Below are 20281 nucleotides of genomic sequence, written 5' to 3' on the forward strand. Positions count from 1 at the left end.
ATATGTGGGTAAATAATCATGTATAAACTTTTTCTATATTACGTATTATATAAAAAATTAAAGCGAGTAAATGTTATCAATCTATACAATATAAAAAGGTTTAAATATTGGTTTTGTCGTATAAAAATTCAAAATACAAAACAGTTTGGGATGGAGAGAGTAGGGGTTCTGTATCAAAAATCTTGTGAGCGAAATAATATTATCGTGTATATATAAGTTTAAATATTGATTTTGTCATTTATAATATAAACAAAACCTAATATAAAAAACAAGGTTTGTTTATTAATTTCTGTATTTAAAAAAAAATATGTTTATCTTATAATTTTCTTTATCAAAATTTTGTATCAAAATTTGGCATATCAAAAGTTATTCATCAAAAAAAAAGTGTATGAAAATAAAAAAAATCATTTCAACTACCTCCATCATAACATGGTCACAGGTTCTGGTTATAATTCAATTGAAATATTCAACATTTCACAGCTGTATATATTAAAGGCCTAGCCGTTCAATTTTAATCCCGGTAATCTGCTGCTATTTCCGGATGCGTTCAGCCCGTTTTGATAGTAATAATATTTCTCCTGTCCCTGTCTCGTGATGAGATGACGCGTAGGCGGCGATGGTTTTCGAGCCACCGTGCCTCGGTTATTATTTTCGTTTTCCAACATTTTCAAAAGGTTGTGTCCAATTGGAGTATTTTGACCTTTATCCACCGCGAAATTCAGGGCGGACCATAAGGCCGTTCGAGCGATTTTAGTGGCTCGGGCTAGCTCCTTAATAGCAAGGGAGAGCGCCATTATATCTATATTTTTGGGGAGGGAAATGAATAATGTTAATCACGTTATGAGTTAACCTAAGCTGAATTTATGCTATATGAGTTTCGACTTAACAGCTGATCGATCTAAATCCTTTTTCACGGAAATAGATTTTCACAATTTTAAAATATTTTGTTTGATAGATCAGCTGTTAAATTGCTTTTCCTTATTTAAGAATTACTAACCTAAAAAATAGAGATAGTAAATAGATAAAATGGTTATATCTGACACCTTTATCGTCCTGAAATTTCTTTGGGGAATGATGCCCATTCATCATCATGGGGCTGTTCGCGGATCCATTCAACAAAGCAGGATTTTTGGAGGAAGTGCCGTTATTCATAATCCCGTTTTCAATTTCCTCCTTCCTTTTGTATTGCACGACTTTCACACAGTTTATCCAAACATCCATCTTGCGAAACATCCCCAAAGGTAGAGACTCTTCTTTGTGGAGTCCATCAATTTTTCCCAGCAAAGTGACTACCTATAAATATTAATTTTAGTTATTATCTCATCGTATAAATCTATGGAAGCCAGCCAATTCCGATCTCCCGAATTTCCCCACATTTTTAAAATCATTTTTTCGTCTAAGATGGCTCAGTTTAAAAAAAAAAAGATCTGTTCATATGAATCAAACTAAAAAATATATCTAACCTTAGAATGCTCCTTCCAATGGTCAACTATCATCCTATCCACGCGAGACGGGTTAGAAGATAAATGAGGAACGAGCGCGGTATTATTGCTACACAAATTTCGGCCCGGATAAGTTCTGGCGAGTTCCGCTTCGCATTTTTTGCGCTCCTTTTCGAGACATTTGAACTGCGAAAAACATTCTTCCAGAAAAAATTGAAGTGTTAGGCATGGGTAAGTTTTTTTAGTGTTGAAACGGTATATGGATTGGGGTTGAGGGGCGACGTTAATCGCGGATAAGGGTTGATGATGAAGAAAGTTGTATTTGTTAGGAGGAGCAGCGTATGATGGATTGATGCCCTGCGGATTATAATGCTGATGCTGAAGAGGGTTACTGTAGTGATGGTAAAGGATGACGTTGTTCGCAACGTGGGGTCGTCCGCCAAGATTCTGAAGTTGATGGTAAGGAAAATGAAGCGAATTGGGTACCTCATTACCCAAAGCGGTGTTGTGTAAAAGGCTGTTATGAGGACCTTGGGTAGAAGATACATTTTTTACGTAATTTTGCTGCTGCAAAATAGAGTTGGAAGAAACCGATTTTTGGTGTTGAAGGTTGGCGTATTGAAAAATATTTGATGGGCCATAGCTATAATCGCATATGGCCGAAGGGCCGTGGCAATTAATTTGGTTTGAATGATTAACAAATAATTGAGATGTAGCTTTATCCTCGTGATTAAAATTCGCAAAGTTATCATTACACTCGTTTGTCGCCGAATGGCCATTGGGACAGTATTTGTGAGCCAAATTCGGAGTGTTCAAATATTTTTGATGTTTTTTGAAACTGTTATGGGAACCAAGAATAGCTTTGCCAACCGTGGTTGAGGCAACGATGGGCGAGAAAGACTGCGAAACATCGCCCTGAATCCGTTGAGTATTCTCGTTGTTAGGGCAAAAATTATTATTGTAATCCAGCAACCATTTTTCGGTTTTGTCCGGTTTACCAGTTGTAACTTCTTTGTGATCATCAACCGTGTTGTGATGCGTCATTCCCCCACTCTTGATAATCATTTCCATTAACACTCTGGCTGCCGATTCGTCATTTTTGATCAAATCGCCTATAAGGGATGTTAAGATTTCCTGTTCATTCCCATTGGGGAAAGAATGGAATCCGTTTGTCTGGGAAACAGATGAATTAACGCTAGCACTCGTTTCCGAAATAATTCCTTGATCTTCCACCGTTGGTGACCAAATGTTTTTGAAAAAAGTTGAGCCAAATCTAAAGAAAACAACAAAAATCTTACTTATACAAATTAAAATTTTCAGTTTGGGATCATAACAAAATTCAACCGATTCTGACTAATTTATATGTAGAATAGTTATATTGTCTTTTTTTCTTTTACTTAGAGCAGTTTAAATTGAAAAAACTGGACCCCTTAAATCTTAAAGATGATAACGATTTTTAAATTTATATGCATAAATATACCCGGAGTCGTTCAATCCCAACCCATCGTTAGGCGCCGTCGTATTGATTAACCCATTGTTAGGCGCGGTAGCATTGGAGGTGGAATTATGAGCAATATTATTGTTCAAGAAATTCGCATTGAATTTTAGAGGAGTCGAACATTTATCAGATGAGGTCAGCCCCTCGCCGAATCCCACCAAATTTTTTTCGATACAACGTCGAGGTACGCCACTCGTCACCAAGTTATCCAACATTTTGAACTTTTGGCTTATCTCGTTTTCCTCCACGATTTTACTGACCATGTCCATTATTAAGGAATCCTCGTTACCGGCAGGGAAACTATGGTTGTTGTTAAAAGAATTGTAGCCGCTATCAATCACGCTGTCAATCAAGTTTCCGTAGGGATGCGAGGAATTTATGATCGAAGAGTCGGTTTCCGGTTTTTGAGGAGGGACGGATTTTTTTTTCCCCGCGAAATCAAACATCGATTGGGACGATTTTATCATGATGTCATTTATAACGGGACTCGAAAACATGATTTTTGTCATTTTAATTTATTTTTAAATATATCTGTAAAAAAAAATAATATATAAAATAGATGAAACTAGTTTTTAATAGTAAATATTTGAGGTTATATCAAGTAATGACGTCATTTTATATTTAAAACAAGAGGAAGGATGTTGTTTTATATATTTTTATAATTAATTCTTAGAAATTGTGTCATAATTATTTTTTTTATTTTAGAAAAAAAAATAACCGACTTTGGCTTAAGTGAGCTTTTATCTAAAATATGTATAAATAAATCCCCTTTTTAAAAATTTCCAAAAAAAAGGCGGGGATTTTTTGAATTTTTTTTTAAATTGCAAAATTTTTCTCTTTTTTTTCCGTGAGGAGATAAAATTTATATATTATATTTGTTAAATTATAAGGAAATTTGACTGGTGCTGTCCCGTTTTACGGAAAATAAATTACAAATTTTAAGAAATTTATTTAAACAGGAAAATGGCGTTGAAATTTAAAAAAAATTTTCAAAAAAAATTATATTATATTATAGATAAAAGGATTAAATTTTATGGTAAAAAAAATGTTTTTTAAAAAAATAATCAAGGTCATCCTATTTTTAAGGTCATTAAAATTGATTAAAGGAATTAGTTAATTTCAAGTTCAATATCATGTAAAAATTTAAAATAATGCTTACTATATCAAAATTATATTCTCTTTTTCATGTCCTAATGTTCGCTAATTTAAGAATAATTAGTATTTTTTCTCATAAAAAAAATTATAAGTTTAAAAAAATTAAAATCCATCCCTTATATACTTTTTTGGAAAAAAAAACACCTTTGAGAAATCAATATTGATTTTTTGTTTTTACTGTCTGTTTATTTAAAACCACGACGTACAATCTGAGCCATCAATTATTAGTTCAACGTCATCAATTCTCCGAAATTTTTTTTTTTTCGTTAACGTATTAAAAAATTATATTTATGAATGAATATTGTTGTTTTGCATTTGCATAATCATCCTCTTCCTCTATCTGATACTATATGATATTACATATATGATTCAATATTGATTGATCCAAAAAATTAATTAATAGAAGGAAAAAGAAGATATAAGAATATCCGTTTCTTAATTTATAAATATTTATTTCTTTTAATAAAATTTGAACCTTTGTTTATTAGTTTAGTGCCAAAAAAATAAATAAAATAACGAAATAAATAATAGATGACGTTATATAATATTGAAAAAAATTTACAGGAAAAATTAATGTCAAGTCTAGGAAAAAAAATATTATCGATTTTTTTTTGTTTCGTCAGAAAATTTATTGATCTCGATTTCGATATGCGTGGGAAAAACACGTAAACTATGCAGAGGTGGAGGATCAAACCCAATACTCGCCTACGCCTGCCTATGTTTGAATGATAAAAAATTTTAACGCGCGTAGAAAATTAATGATTATCCAGTTGGAGGGCATAGGGATTTTTGAGAGTTCACCATAAAATTATTAAGCCACTCGGTAAGGTGTAAATAAATTTAGTAAAAAATTTTTAGATACTTTTTTATTAATAACAAATTGTAATAAAGTATAAGTAAAAGTTTTTAAATAAGAATGAATGATCACAATCTAAGTTTAAAAATGAAATTAAGTCACATTAAAATTATGGTACGCGTTAAACCTACAATCTTAATTATCGATTTTTGATATCGCATAAATTTAAAAAATCGCGTTGATGAAATTTATTGATAAAAAAAAATATTATTAATACATTATTTCTATCGGAATGTTAATAACCTTTATATAGATTTGCAAATAATTTCTTTTTTTTTTATAAAAAAGGTATGGAAATATAAACTGCGTTATTTCTTTCTTATTTTATTGTACAATAGATTTGCATTTTTCCGAAATAAAAATTAAAATTGCAAAATGTAATAATAAATATATAAATATATAAATAATTTTATTTTTTACCTTCTTTATATTGATAAGGTGTCATAATATTAAAAGTTTATTTTGTTCCCAATCAGAATTTAAATATAATTTTTTATATATATAAAATGTCGGATACTAATTTAATTTATGTTACCTGTAAAAATTTTTATAAAATATTTTATTTTAGTTATTTTAAAATTGAAAATATTTATTATTTTTTAAATTAGAAAAATTTAACAAGTGTTTTTTTAAATCGAAAATATTTTTTTTTAAAAAAAAAAAGCAAACGATAAATATCGAAATCTGACGATTTTAACAAATTTTTTTTTAGAACGTTCTAAAATAATTTATAAAGAATTTGAAACAATGTTTGTGAAACTTGTCTAATTTGAGTATAGGTAAATATAAGATGGCGATTACATGATTGATTGATAAATTTCTAAAAAAAAGATATGATCTAGCTGTGCTATGAAGCAGACTTTATTGGTGAAGTGATCTTTCTGGAGAGGGGGGGGGGGGATTTATTGGAAGTGGGGAAAATTAAACAATCTCAAAAAAAAAAATACTATCATATTAATTCCCCCTTTAACTATGCATTCTCTTTTTTTTAGAATATAGAAATTTTCGAAATATAGAAATATGACTTAAATAAAAAGGTCAATGATTTTAAGTTCATAATAGGCAAGTGCTCATTTTTAAATAAAAGGTGTTTTATATTTAAAAGGGTTAACACATTATCTCGCTAAATTTATACAAAAAATATTATTGCTGACCACTTACGGTTCCCGAGAAGCCATGAGGAATCAACATTTAGTGAATGATTAAGTTCTAACCGTAGGAACTCCCCTTATTAACGCCAAACATTGGCGTAAAAAAATATTTCTACCTCGGCGATTAATAATGAACACCAAATGTTAAATCCATGAACCCGCTATTAGGAACGGACCAGGATGGTCGTAACGCTACTGCTTGCCGCGCGACGATAATTGATAAAAAAGGTTAGGGTCAAGTTATATTAATTCTTGTTCCATTTGAATCTCTCGTAATTAGGGTGTCTAAGTTCACTTGGTCATTTTATAAAACAATATTTATTTTTTTTAAAAAAAAAGAAGATAAAATAAAATTTAATAATTTTTGCCCTGTAATGGTATCATATTATAGGTTAAATGAAAGGTCAAAAAAATATGTAATTAATTATAAATATCGCCAAAGCAATATAAGATAAAAAAAAATACCACCATCTTAAAATTTATTTTGGATAATGAATAAATTTTATAATATAATATTCGCAAGTCGAAACAATTTATAAAGTTCATACTTTTTATATATATATAACACAATATAGAGGGGAAGAGATATAATTAACCTATTGATCCTCAAGTAAAATTTACAAAAATTGTGTTAATTATTTATATTATTTCATTATGAATCAATTCAATATCATATTATGTCATGAATAAATAATATTATAATTATTTAAATAAAATTATATAATATATATATTAATTATTTTAAAGAGCTATAAAATATAATCATGTAATATAACGTGAACTATGAACTATATTACAGTAAAATAACATAAATAGAAACAAAATATCAAAACTTATTTTGAACTATTAATATGTAAGATTTAAAAGATAAGAAATTAAATTAACCCAAATATTAATTTGTTGGCTGTGTTTTTTTCTTCTTCTAGTAATATAATAAACGATTTTAGAAAGGGGGAAAAAAACCTTCATCCTCCCAAAATAAATTTAGCAGTGTTCACAAATTTTGCGGAAGCGTTAAGCGATGCGCATTAGCGCTTAGTTGTTTAAATCAGAGACCAGCAGGTCTCGGGTACGCGGGCCGGGCCGAATTTTTTTTAAAGAATCCGGGCTAGGCTATGTTTATCATATCTCTGAAGGTATCTGGTTTAAAATGAATCTCAACTATTTTGCATTTTCAACGCAAATATAAAATGTTTACAAATTTGAACGTTTCTGATAGGACCCCACTTTTAGGATTAAAATAAATCTTGGCTTTTAAATGAAAATCAATCCAGTAATCAATAGATGTTAGGCAGGGCCTTTTAACGCGGAGGTTGGTATGAATTAATTGGGCCGCTACAGATTAGTTGAAGGGGGGCTTTAATCGGTATCTATTAATAAATTCAAATCATCGGGAGGCCTCATCCACATTATCGGGTCTAGAGGACATACTGTTGTAGGGATTTATTACAATGACCATCAGCAGTAATGCAATTGAAATTCCTTTTATGAAGCTTATATATATATTTCAAGTAGCTAAAGCCCATCTGGACTGAACTATTATATATTCCGCGAAGAGGAAACGGTAGAATAAGAGAGGAATGATGGAAAGAGTTAAATTAAGCTTAAGAAAGTTCTTAGAAAATAATATAATGAAAAAATAACACACTTTATAGTTTGATATGATATCAGAGTTTGACAATATAAGCCCTATAAGATGGGCTGGGCTAATAACAATTCATTCATTTATTCATTAAAATGCTAAAAAATTGTATAATACATTGAATTCCAACCATTGAAAGTCAATATAAAATGTGAAGTTAAATTGAACAAAAATGCCTTTCATTGGTGTCTATCACAGCCAATAAAATTAACTACAGCTGACTTCAACGCATGCGCATTATTACTAAGTGAATCAGGAGCTGGAGGCTTAAAATTTAAAAAAATCTTTTCGAAATGTTTATTTTATACTTTCTTTTTTTTTTTGATAAAAATAGACGAGCTTTTTATAGTTTCACGAATAATCAATGATGTAATTTTAAAAAATTGTATTTCAAATTGGAAATGATTATTCTTTTCTTTCCCCTTTAATATTTTGAAGATAAAAAAAAAGAATAGCAAATTAGATCGTATCCTAACTAAAGATCGGCGAAAAATATTTGGCAATATGGTAGTTTTAAGTCAGCTGTCCGCGAATATAAAAAATAGTTTCCTAAATTTTAGCATGTTTGCCTAAACCAGAGACTTCATCCCCTATAAATACGAAAATTTATTACATATTCCGTTACCCCCACAACCATTCCCTCTCCCCCAAATTAAAATAACCCCCTCCCTCATTTTGTGTCATCTCCTTCCCCTCGTGGTAGAAATCCCTGGCCTAAACCTCAACAAAAAAATACCTATATAAATCACCATGACACATGTTATTTAATTATAATTTAAAATATTCAAAAATAGATGGGGAAAAAATAATGGTTTTAAATATTTATAACAATAATATAATAAGAAAAAGGACAAATATTTTTCTAAATACTACATTCATATCTTTAAAGTGTACCAATATTCTTCCTTGACACCATTTTGTTTAAAAAAATGTATATATATATATTTAGAATATTTTTTTGTATTGTAATTCTTAATTTTTCTTGAAAAAATATTTTTTAAATTGTGAGACACAGCGAAAGGAGGTCGAAACAAAATGGCGTCAAATATTTTTTTTATATGTTATCTTAAATACATATACCTAGACTGACGATGCATATGAAAACAGCTGAGGACGCCATTTTGGTTATCCATATCATTTGTTAAACATTTTAAACGAGAGGCCAATTTATTCCTATGTCTGACGCAAATTTATTTAAAGAATTGCCTGATTATCGAGATAATAAGGAAGCAAGTTATCAATTTAATAGTAGTTTTTAACATGAGAATAATTACTATATGGGTTACCAAAATGGCGGGTCCAGCTGCATCGTCACTCTAGATATTATTATATGTCATTTTATGTTTTATAAAAAAAATAAAGAAGAAAAACAAGAACTCACGATATAAATGGTTAATTAATAATTTATAATAAACCATGATTATTTAAATGTTATCTTCTGACCCCAACATACGAAAATCATAAATACTATAACTAAACATTTTCATAAACCTTCTTTTTTTCCCCAACATTTGGCTATTAAAATATAGTTTCCTCGTGAAGGATCTTTTTTTTATATATTATCGAGAATGTTCTCTGATAAATTTGTATAATTTTATTGGGGATTCAATTTTTAAAAACTTTAATTTGATCATATATTGTTACCAAGGACTTCTTAATTCACTTAAGCTAAACGCCCTTCTTACCCTCTCCTACCCTCTATCAATTTTAAATTAGCAGAAAAAAACAGAAAGCCAAGCCTCTCAATGCTCAATAATGTTAATGTCTAAGTACTCTCCTCCAATTTCAATGAAGATCTTTGATCATATCCATCCACTTTCTCCTTAGTAGAAGTCTCCGATTATAACTATTTATTTATGCTATTATTTTAGATTTTTTTTAAAATAAATTTATTTACATTAAACTTATAAAGTATCTCTAAATGTATCTGAAAATAGATACAGATACCTCTAAAATAGTATCTTGTATTTCGATACTTTAACAACTCTACCACTCATTATTGGTAATTTTTCCATAAGATATATATTCCTGGATACCGGGCTGGGCTATCTTAGTAAAATAATGGCTACCGGGTTAGGCACATATAAGAACGGGACAGGCTGAGCAAAATCTGAATTCCAACCGCACCAGGCCGGTCTTGAAAATTTTGTCATTTACAGACCTCTAACAATTAGTATTAATCCAGAATTGTCAGCATAGACGTTATCCAGCATTATTCGATAGTATGAGGGGGGAGAGGCACTATTGTTTTTCCGCTATACATTTTATTGGAGGTCCTTTTTAGTCTATTGTAGACCTTTAACAATATTATATTTATTTTTAAAAATAATTTTGGGTTTTCAATTTTATTTATATTTATAAAAAATAAAAAGTTATTAACTTTTATTAAATTTTCTTACAAATTCTTCACATTGTATACATTTTTTGGGGTAGATGGGTGTGTTGGGGTGGGGGGTTAAAATGATATTTACAAGAACAGGCAAATTTTTGAGGGGGGGGGGCGGGTTCCCTTCCTTGTATACGCGCCTGGCTGTCAGATACCCACCTGATTATGCGTGGGCCCGCAATTTAAAAAAAAATCTGATATAATAATTCCCACAGGACTCCATAACTAATTATTGCTAGGACTAAGAGCCCATTAAGATGGGAACGGGATTGGCTTATACGAAACTCAAACAGCATAACCCTGGCATTAGATATTTTTAAAATATTTATGCTAAGGACAAGGTATATACTAGAGGTCTGCAATGGGCAGATTTAGGGCCAATAAGTCCGCCAACCGCTAGTTTAAAATATTTTTTATAACCCGTCTGCTTTTTCATCTAAAAAATTTTATTTAACCAGTCCCCCACCTACAGTGCCTTAAAAATAATTTTAATGACTGGTTTGGCTCTTTATTTTTTTATTTTTAAAGTATTTTTAATTTAAAACTTATATAAAATATGCAATATTTAAAAAATAAATTTTTTAAAAAAATATGATTTTTAATAGATAAGAGGTCTGTTCTGTTCATTCCTCCCGAAAAAAAAATTTAAAATTCAACTGCCCCCCGCCCAGTTTTTAAAATATTTTTTTTAAACCTGTTCGTCACCCTCCTAATGTTTTAAATATTTTAGAAAATCCGTTCCTACCTTACAGTGCGAACAAAATGAGCGCTTCGAACGCTCTGTTGCAAGCGCTAATAAATAATGCTTTTCAAATGGCCTCGTACAAAATGGGGAAAAATTACCGTTTGGCATTAGCAGCCATTTATAAAAACGCAAATAGGTTTGCTTTTTCATTACCTTTTTTTTTAATTCTTCGCTTTGTAATATAATATAAAAATGTAATATAAATAACTTACTTATATCCTAAAAATGGGATATTTAGAAATTAAAGAAAGAGGAAGGCAGACGATAATATAATTTTCAATCCTATTCTTTTTTTTTTTACAACTTATTAATAAAAAGGCAAACTTCAATTTAAACAAAGGGACGCGTTACGCGTTTTTTATTTAAAAAAAAGTATGCAAAGCGTAAACGCTCAATTTGTGGGCACTATTACCAATTTATTTTTTATTTTTAATGGACGTATATGAGATAAGCTAAAAATTATGATATACGTTATAGATTTCGAGATAATTTTACAAATTTTAAAATTATTTTAAAAAATGACATTTTAAACGGTTACTTTATATTTTTTTTGTTTATAGTTTTAGGGTATATATAAATATTATAAAAAAGTCTTGATTATGATACGATATTTATTACTTTTCAAAATTTGAAAAGTTTAAAAATCAAAGAAAACGTTATAATATATAAATAATGGAAGCATTTTTTTTTTACTTCTTAAAAATGCAAAAAAAATTTATATAAATTATACGATATCTGAGACCCCGCCGGAGGTGTCCTAAGTAAAAAAATAAATAACACAATATTTTTGAAGCGTCTTGTGCGAGACTCGGTAATAATTCTGTTCATTATATCCCGACTTATCTAAAACTCTCCCTATCCCATTCCATACCGTGCCGTTCTCAAAGAATCGCTCTAATCATTTTATATATTATATATATATATAAAATATTTTAATAAAATAGGAACACCCGCCGACACAAGACGCTCACAAAAATAGAGCCATATCTATGCGTGTGAGAACGCGACTTGCGACATAGTATATCAGGAATTCGTAAGAATTATATAGCCTAAATTATTTTAAGATCACATGAATTTTAAAAATCCGGCTCGGGAAGGTTTGAATCAAACCAAAAATAAATTTTTTTGTAAAACATATCAATATATAAAGCCTAAGCTAATTGATGCCCAATTTCTTTTTATTCAAATAAAAGCCTAAAAATTAAATATCACAGTAAATGACATATAATAATCCCTAGACTGACTATGCATTCATAATAATACAGTTACCAGCGTCGTAGCATGCAAATCAGCTGGACCCGCCATTTTGGTAACCCATATAGTAATTATTCTTAAATTTGATAACCTGCTTCCTTATTATCTCAATGATCAGTATATTCTTTAATAAAGTTTGCGTCAGAGATAGGAATAAAAATTTTAATAATGATATGGGTAATCAAAATGGCGTCACCAGCTGTTTTTATTTATGTTAATGAATGCATCGTCAAGTCTAGATATTATTATAGGTCATTGATCACAGTATAAAAAATAATTAAAAAACGGAATTAAACATAACTTAAATATTATTAACCTTTATTTTAAGAAAAATGAGTCATAAAACTCACTCTTCATTGCTTTCCGTTTTCATATGATCTTCCAAGAATTCCGAATATAGAAATTATTTATATTTTATTATCTTTTATAATACAATTTTCCACGAATGCATTAAATAAATAATTTTTTCCCCTGATTTGCAATCTCATCCATTTTAAACGGGAAATCTAAAAAAAAAAAATTTTTTTTAAATTATATTTATAAATTTTAAAATAATAATATATTACTATTAATAGTAAATTAAAATAATTAAAATAAATAAATAAATATTTTTTTAAATAAAAGTTTTATATTTAAAAAAAATAAAATAAAATATTGTTATTATGAAATTAAAATATAACAAATATTTAATTAAATTAAATTTAAAATTGTCACCAAGTCAAAATTTGCGAAAAAATATTGCCATATAATATTTAATTAATTAAATTAAATTTCAGATTGTCACCCTGAGTCAAAAATTTGCATCATTTCAAAAAATAAATAAATAATCTTAATATGGATTTAATCTATATTTTAAATTTTAAATAGTATTAAATTATTTAATGATGGTCGATGCCGCTCTAGCCGGAAGTTTGAAAGCCTGAGAAACGAGCAAGAATTTTAGGCCGCGCTTGGCAAAAGTTGAAAATATTCATGCACGGGCAAAAAAAATTTACGGTCCAAGTAGAAAAACCCTATGAAAAAACATACGGATTAATTGGCGCAGGAAAGGCCTCTTATGTCGATATCGGCATAATCCCTATAAATTATCAACAATTTCCTGTTTTTAGAACCGAGCCGGGCCCAATTGAATAACCGGAAACAAAACCTCTTTTTCCTTACTTTTTATGATCTTTTAAAATATATATAAAGAGGGGCAAATGTATGCTACCCTTTTTCTTTGCATTCGTTATCGCAAAATGGGGTAGAATGGGATAGTGCATGGGGTAAAATGGGGTTACTTATATAACTGTTAAAAAATTTAGGGCTTCGATTTTTAAAATAATATATATTTAACATTAAAGATATTACTATCTATTATTATCTATATTATTTACTTATTTTTGTAAAACTTATTTAACACGCGACCTTTTTAAACTTGCATTTTGAGTAAATAAAAGTTAAATATTTATAATATACATAGTTTTAAAAATTATAATTTTTTGAATTTGTTTTTAATTAATATACATTTTGTTTTATTGGTAAGAGAAGATGAAAGTTACAAATTTTAGGGCGATCGAATAATCGAATCATTTAAATTTTTAAACAGCTTGAAACGTTTGCCTAGTTAGTCTATTGAAAGAAAAATTTCCAATTTTTGCCCTTCCTCAAATCTTTTTCCATTCGTCAATTATGATAAGCCTTGCACAGATCGATCCGATAAATCCCAAATCCAGTGTAGGAACTCGCACAGACATGTTTTCAGATGAGGTGTCGGGTTCGGACTTTAATTTTAAAATTTATTTCGGGTTCGGACCTAAATAACCCCCATATCGCTTGCTAGGTGAGATTGGGGCACATTGGATACCATTTTGTATAAAGAAATAAAGAAACCTCATAAAAAAACTTTAAATATTTTGTAGTTGTAGTTAACTTTACTAAATATTTATGTTGATTATTTAAAAATGATTCAAACTTTTTTTTAAAAGATTTATAATTTTCAAGTGGGGATAAAAAGGACAGGGGCGCATTGGGCATCGTTAAAGGTTACATAGGACAACTACCTGATCGCTATGGATTATAATTGGCGACTTATTTTCTTTCTATATTGTTTAGCGTCAATGTGTTATTTTTTCAACTATAAATCATTTTTTTTAAGCGCGTTTTTATTTTTAAATTTAAAATATTTTTTTATTTTACTGAAATGTATTCTATCATGTTTGGAATACCCGCCATGAACTGTTGAACTTAATAATTTACTAGTGTTGTTAAACGACTCAATTTGAGTCGATTTTTAATAACGGTTAACTCAATATTTTATCTAGAAAAAATGTTACGCAAGCCTATTAGACTTTACTCAGATGGAACTTGGCGAAATCTCGAGGCTTTGGCACAAAATATTTCTGCCCAAAAATATTGAGTTAGTATCCGTTTTTAAAAATCGGCTCAAATCGATCCGTCTAACAACACTGTAGATTATAAATGACTATAAAAGGTTAACGGGCAAAATTAAGTTACGATTCATAAGATCGGTATTCTACACATGCTGCAATATATTTCCGGTCACATCCGATTTTTAAATTAAAAAAAATGTGAATAACACATTTCCGGAACACATTGACGATAATATATACATCTGATAATGATTATTTTATAATGTTTGTTCCTGGAATGGTGGCCTAAATAATGAATGATAAGAATATAATAATAAAATGAAATATAACTAATCAAATACCCCTTTATTTCGTATAAATTAGATTAATGATTCAGCCCCTTTTTTTTCTTTGTATAAGTAGGCGTCATTTGAAATTGCTAATGCAAATTATAATTTGATTGACATATATCAGAGACATCTGCAGGCCGAGCCCTAAGTTCGCGCCCTTTTTTAATTTTTTTTTAAAAAAATACCCGAGCGGGTCGGGCCTATAATTTTTGGAAAAAAAAAATCCGGTCCGGGGCGTGAAAATCAAGGTCTCTGACATATATGGCCTACGCCATGATAAAATTAAAAATATTTAGGATTATTCTTATCACCCAGATGTTTGAATAGGGTTTCCGCTTTTATATGATATATTATTAAAAATCTAAAAAATCTAGTAATTTCAAGGTTATACTATATGAAAGAAATTTTTTTTTCGTCTATAGGTCTATTAGAGCTTTGGGGCCAGGTGGGTTTGGTGATATAAAAAAAAATTTGTGTCCCACTCGCCCCTAGCATCTACGTGCCCCTATCTTCCTTCAGTGCTTCTGATTTTTGAGGTTTAGTTAAAATATCGTACTTTTTCAACAGTCAATTTTTTTTAAAAAAGCAAAATAGACTATGATTGGATCGATTGGATAAAAATTTGAAATATATTTCTAAAATCCAAAAGTTTTATATTTTCATGGATGAGGGATAAACCGGTACATGTTGGAACAAAAAAAAGACTTTAATTTTTTTTAACACTTTGACTTAAACGGCTCAAATTTTTATGCAGTGCTGTGAACCCTCGTTGAAAAAAGGTACGGTTCCTTTCGTTGGCATTGCATTTTGGCTCCTTTAGGTCAGGCATTAGCTCTTTCCACAGCAGTTTGAGCTTTCTGTTCTTCTGCTGGGGCGTAAAAATTGCGTTGACCATTGTCGGTGGTGTTTGGGTAGCCAAGAACCGAACTTGGGGTGTAGTCCCTCTGCTTTAGAATTCGTCGGCGGTTTCCTCACTCCTGAGTCGGAGGAGATGTCTGTTGGTCCCACAGGGAAGAGCGCCAAAGAGGTTGATCTTGGTAAACGCGATCTTCGTCTGCTGGAAACGGTAAGCGCATCCATACGATTTGTGAGTGTGGCGATAGCTATGAGGATGGTTATTTAATATTTATAGGTGGCGTTTACCTTACCAACAATAAGAAGAAAACTCCATCACAAGTTTATGGTTATTCTCTTATCTTTTTTTATATATACTTATCAGCTAATAAAAACCGGCCCCTACCCGGACCGGGTCTATTTTTATAAAATAATTTGGGTTCGGGCCGGGTGGAATTATGACCCGGTCTAGGATCGCGCTTATTTAAAATTTGTATATTAAATTTTTATATATTCAAATAAATTCGGGCCGAGCCGGGAATAATCATTTTTAGTTTTATTTCCGGTCGGGCTTTTCGGAAGAAATTTAAAAAAAATCTTTCGGGACTGGGTGGGGCAGTTCAAATTTTTTAAATGAGTTTTGCCGGACGACCATATTCAAAATAAAAGATGTGTCATGTGGCGTCTAAGATTTCTTTAAAAAAAAATATTAGACCCGGCTCGAAGCCCGTTCGGAGATCTCTAATACATATTACACCACAAATATAATAAAAATGAGAATTTTAAAAAGATATAAGGTGTTAATTATTTTATACAAATGATAATTAATAAATAAAAAAAATTATTCATCAAACTCTCTATAATTTTTTTTTAAAATTTTCCTTTAATTCAATTTTGAATTATTTTTTATTTTTCACAAACTTGAAAAGAAGCTTAATATTCAACATCATAATCCTTGCTAATTATTATTATATTTTTTTTTTAAAACGATGTGTTTAATATAAAATAATTTTTAATAAATCTATTTAAACAAAGACAAAAAAGTTTAATAAACTTATAGAAGAAATGTCATCTATTTTTTTTTATTCTTTCTTCTTCCTATTATATTTTAATGTCAACTTAACATGACAATAATTTTTGTAAAACTGTTATGTAAAAGTGTTCATCAAAATTTCTTTTTTTTTTCTTCTTATATTTTTGACACTTACAAGTGTTGTGTTGTAGATTTAATTCAAAACATTTCCATATTTTTTAATTCGTTTGTAAATAAAATTATTTAACTTGTAATTATTTTAACAATCTTTTGAAAGTCAAATAATTTTATTTTCAAAATAAATTTTTAAAAAAATATGGAAATGTTTTCCATCGAATCTTGGTCAACACAGTAAATAATTTATCTACCATCAAATCATGTGTAAAAAAAAATAATAATGAGGGTTTAAAGCTAAATCTTCTCTGCTGGCATATCCAGGATTTTCGTAAAGTAGGTAGAAGGGGGTCGTTTGGCTAGATTACACTTTTAAAACAAATTATTTTAGGCCGTTTAGGAGGCATCCCAGTCATTTTTTTAATAATGGTTAGGAATGAGAAGGTTCCATCGCTGGCTGAGGAATTTTTTACGGGTGGGGGTGGGGTGAGACGTTCCTATTGGAACCGGAATGAACCGCCAAAATCGTTAACTGAACCGTAAAACCGTGACTGAACCGATATAAAATATTTTGAAGGAGTTAAAATAAATAATTTTATAGGTTTATATTCTTTTCCTTGTGGTGTTATTACATATTATTATTTTTTTTTTTATTCACGCCAAATTAGCCTTTTGTTCGTACATGATAGATATTATGTTTACGCGAAAAATTCGTTTTATAAGGTATATAATATTTTGAAATGAATTATTATTCTCTTTATTATGTATTTTTGCAATAAACCTTTACAAATTATTTATAATCAAGCCAAATCGAACCTATAAATTTTTTTTCTTTAAGAACCGTAACCGAACCGGTAAATATTAAAGATCCGGGTCCCCGATACAAAACAATTAAGAAAACGAGATATTTTAGAATTTGTCGATATCCGAAACCGGTCCTGCGAATCCGACGCACTCGAGTTTAGTTCGGATCGGTTCCGGATTCGATCTGGATTATCGGAAAATTAATTTTTAAATAAAAAAATATTTTATTATTTCTTTTAATTAAAAATTTTATTCCATATTTATTTTTATTTTTTTCAGAAATAAAAAAAAATATTCTTATCAATTATTTAGTCCTTTATTTATGAGACATTTCGGTAGACATCAACCAATCTTAAAAAAATACAACGAATCTAAAGCAAAAAAAAATTTTTTTCCATCACTTTCATATTATAATTATAGATAATGTAATGTACTCATTTTTTTTGAAGAAATTGTGAGTTTTTTTTCCACTATAATTCACAGTTAAAGTAAGGTAATATTGTTTTTTATGATTTTGAATTGATTGATGAAAAGGTGTATATATATATATAAGTTTTCAAAATGTCTCATAAATAAAGAAATTTTATTTGATTTAAAGATATTATATAACATAATATTAATTTTATTTCTTTTTTTAAGGAGTTGGTTAAGCTTGGCACATAAGATCTAGTGTTGTTAAATGGCTGAGCCAAGCCGGCTTAGCCGAAAACTCAGCCAGTTTCTGAGCCAAAAATTCGGCTCAGGCTCAAGCCGGCTCATTGAGCCGGCTGGCTTAAGCCGATGGCTCAAGCCGATGGCTCAAGCCGATAGCTCAAGCCGATAGCTCAAGCCGATGGCTCAAGCCGATAGCTCAAGCCGATGGCTCAAGCCGATAGCTCAAGCCGATAGCTCAAGCCGATAGCTCAAGCCGATAGCTCAAGCCGATGGCTCAAGCCGATAGCTCATGCCGATGGCTCAAGCCGATGGCTTTTTAACAACACTAATAAGATCCCTTCTTCGTTAGATTTTTTTTAAATGTCGGAGAGAATAAAATCAATTTTTGAAAAAAAAACCGTTCGAGAGGCTGGTGGAGGCGGTGTAAACCCGGTTTAGATCTGTCAATCTTTAAAATAATATATTTAACCAAATTTCGGCCTATTTTGAATATTGGTCAACTTTATTTCTTTTAGCGATGAGCGGCTCGATAATGTTTGTTTAACACAATTATTAACCATAAAATAATATGGTTGATTTCCATATCAAATCAACCAAGGTTTGAATCCGACCCCCTCAGAATGTTTTTTTAAATTTTGTATAATTTTACTTCCTTACGCCACTTACTCTCTAAGATATGGGCGTTTAAAGAGCGGATGCGATTCGTTAGTTTTTTAAATATCTCAAGAATAAATTAAGTTAGAGCAATATTTAAATTTTATCATATAGCTTAATAATATATCTTTAATATGACTTAAAAATAAATGTTGAAAAAATCCCGTTTATTACCAAATACCGGAAGTACAAAACCGGAAATGGTCATAAAAAAAAGGATATTTTTTTTTCCAATTTTTTAGATGTATACCAGACTGCTTTATATTTGTACAAAATCTTAGACTGGGCTAAACATGGATCTAGGAGTTGTGACCCTTTATATGGCTAAAATTGATCAAAAACATTTGTTTTAACGCAGGTTCTATGAGTCCATCACTATATTTTAATTAAATTATATTAAATATTTTTTTGTTGATAATCAATTTCCTAATCATATGACATTGTCTAAATTATTTTATTTTATTTTAATATTTTAAATTGGAATAAAATTTATTAAAATCTCCCAGTTTATCTTAAAGCATTTCTCGGATAATTGGCGCTTGGCCGTATACTCCTCCAAACTAAAAACACAAGAAAATAACCATTCACAAATCTTAAGTTTATAACTATTAATATTTCGAATTTTAAACTTTAAACCGATATTTTTGAAAAATCGATATCTGAAAGAAGGAATAAGAAGTTAAAATGTTTTATGCGTGCTCAAAATAAAACTACGCGGGTGGAATAGGATTTTGTCCATCCTATGGTATCGCCAAAAATTATTTCGAAAAATGTCAAGAAAGGATTTAGCAGGCTTTCTTAAAGCGAAAGTAATTATTACTATTTTATTGAATTATGTATTAATTTTTTTTAAAAACAAATCTATGAATTGTAAATTAGTCCAGACCGAAAGATTTAAGAAATAACCCGAACCGTGGTGATCGATATCAAAGGACAGGTTGAGATTTTTTTTTCTTGAATATATACTTCGAAAAGTCCATAAGGGGAATCAAGATATTAATGAAACGATTTTAAATGTCACAAACAAATAAACAATGTCAATATAAAAATAATAATAAATTTCCTTATATATTTTTTTTAAAATATAATAAAATATCATGTATATAAGTTATTTTTTATTATAAATACATACATATTATTGCAAAAACAACTATTATTTTTAATTATAATTTAAAAAAATATAATTTTTTGTGTTATGACACTCAGCCAGACCGATAAGACTGGCCTTCACTAAACGTAAATCAAGGTTATATTCAAATTGAAATTAATTTGTTTAAATTAATTACCAATTTTTATCATTAAAAATTATTTTTTTAAAATATAAAATGGAATACTTAAATTGTGTTTATAATTTATTT

General features: G+C 29.4%; 1 protein-coding gene and 1 long non-coding RNA gene across 4 annotated transcripts; one reads left to right on the forward strand and one right to left on the reverse strand.

Annotated features, from left to right (window-relative positions):
* LOC135929527 (uncharacterized protein DDB_G0283357-like) lies at window positions 1-12592 on the reverse strand. Of its 3 annotated transcripts, XM_065466138.1 has the most exons (6): window positions 12446-12591; window positions 6219-6396; window positions 2923-3471; window positions 1464-2715; window positions 1044-1293; window positions 1-799 (listed from the first exon to the last, which is right to left on the reverse strand). In XM_065466138.1, exons 3-6 carry the CDS (start codon window positions 3447-3449, stop codon window positions 498-500), a joined length of 2331 nt encoding a protein of 776 aa, XP_065322210.1. In that variant the 5' UTR covers window positions 3450-3471; window positions 6219-6396; window positions 12446-12591; the 3' UTR covers window positions 1-497. The 3 variants fall into 3 exon arrangements, with proteins under 3 accessions (XP_065322210.1, XP_065322211.1, XP_065322212.1); XM_065466139.1 differs by lacking the exon at window positions 6219-6396 and having other exon boundaries at window positions 12446-12592; XM_065466140.1 differs by lacking the exons at window positions 6219-6396; window positions 12446-12591 and adding an exon at window positions 5372-5390.
* Window positions 12593-19433: 6841 nt separating this feature from the next.
* LOC135929528 (uncharacterized) lies at window positions 19434-19950 on the forward strand. The gene is made up of 3 exons (XR_010572608.1): window positions 19434-19520; window positions 19590-19732; window positions 19803-19950. It is a non-coding gene; the product is annotated as an uncharacterized LOC135929528 (long non-coding RNA).
* The last annotated feature ends 331 nt before the right edge of the window (window positions 19951-20281 follow it).

The sequence above is a fragment of the Gordionus sp. m RMFG-2023 genome, chromosome 5, assembly GCF_954871325.1.
Source record: "Gordionus sp. m RMFG-2023 chromosome 5, tfGorSpeb1-WG-v2, whole genome shotgun sequence".
In the NCBI taxonomy this organism is placed as follows: Eukaryota; Metazoa; Nematomorpha; class Gordioida; order Chordodea; family Parachordodidae; genus Gordionus; species Gordionus sp. m RMFG-2023.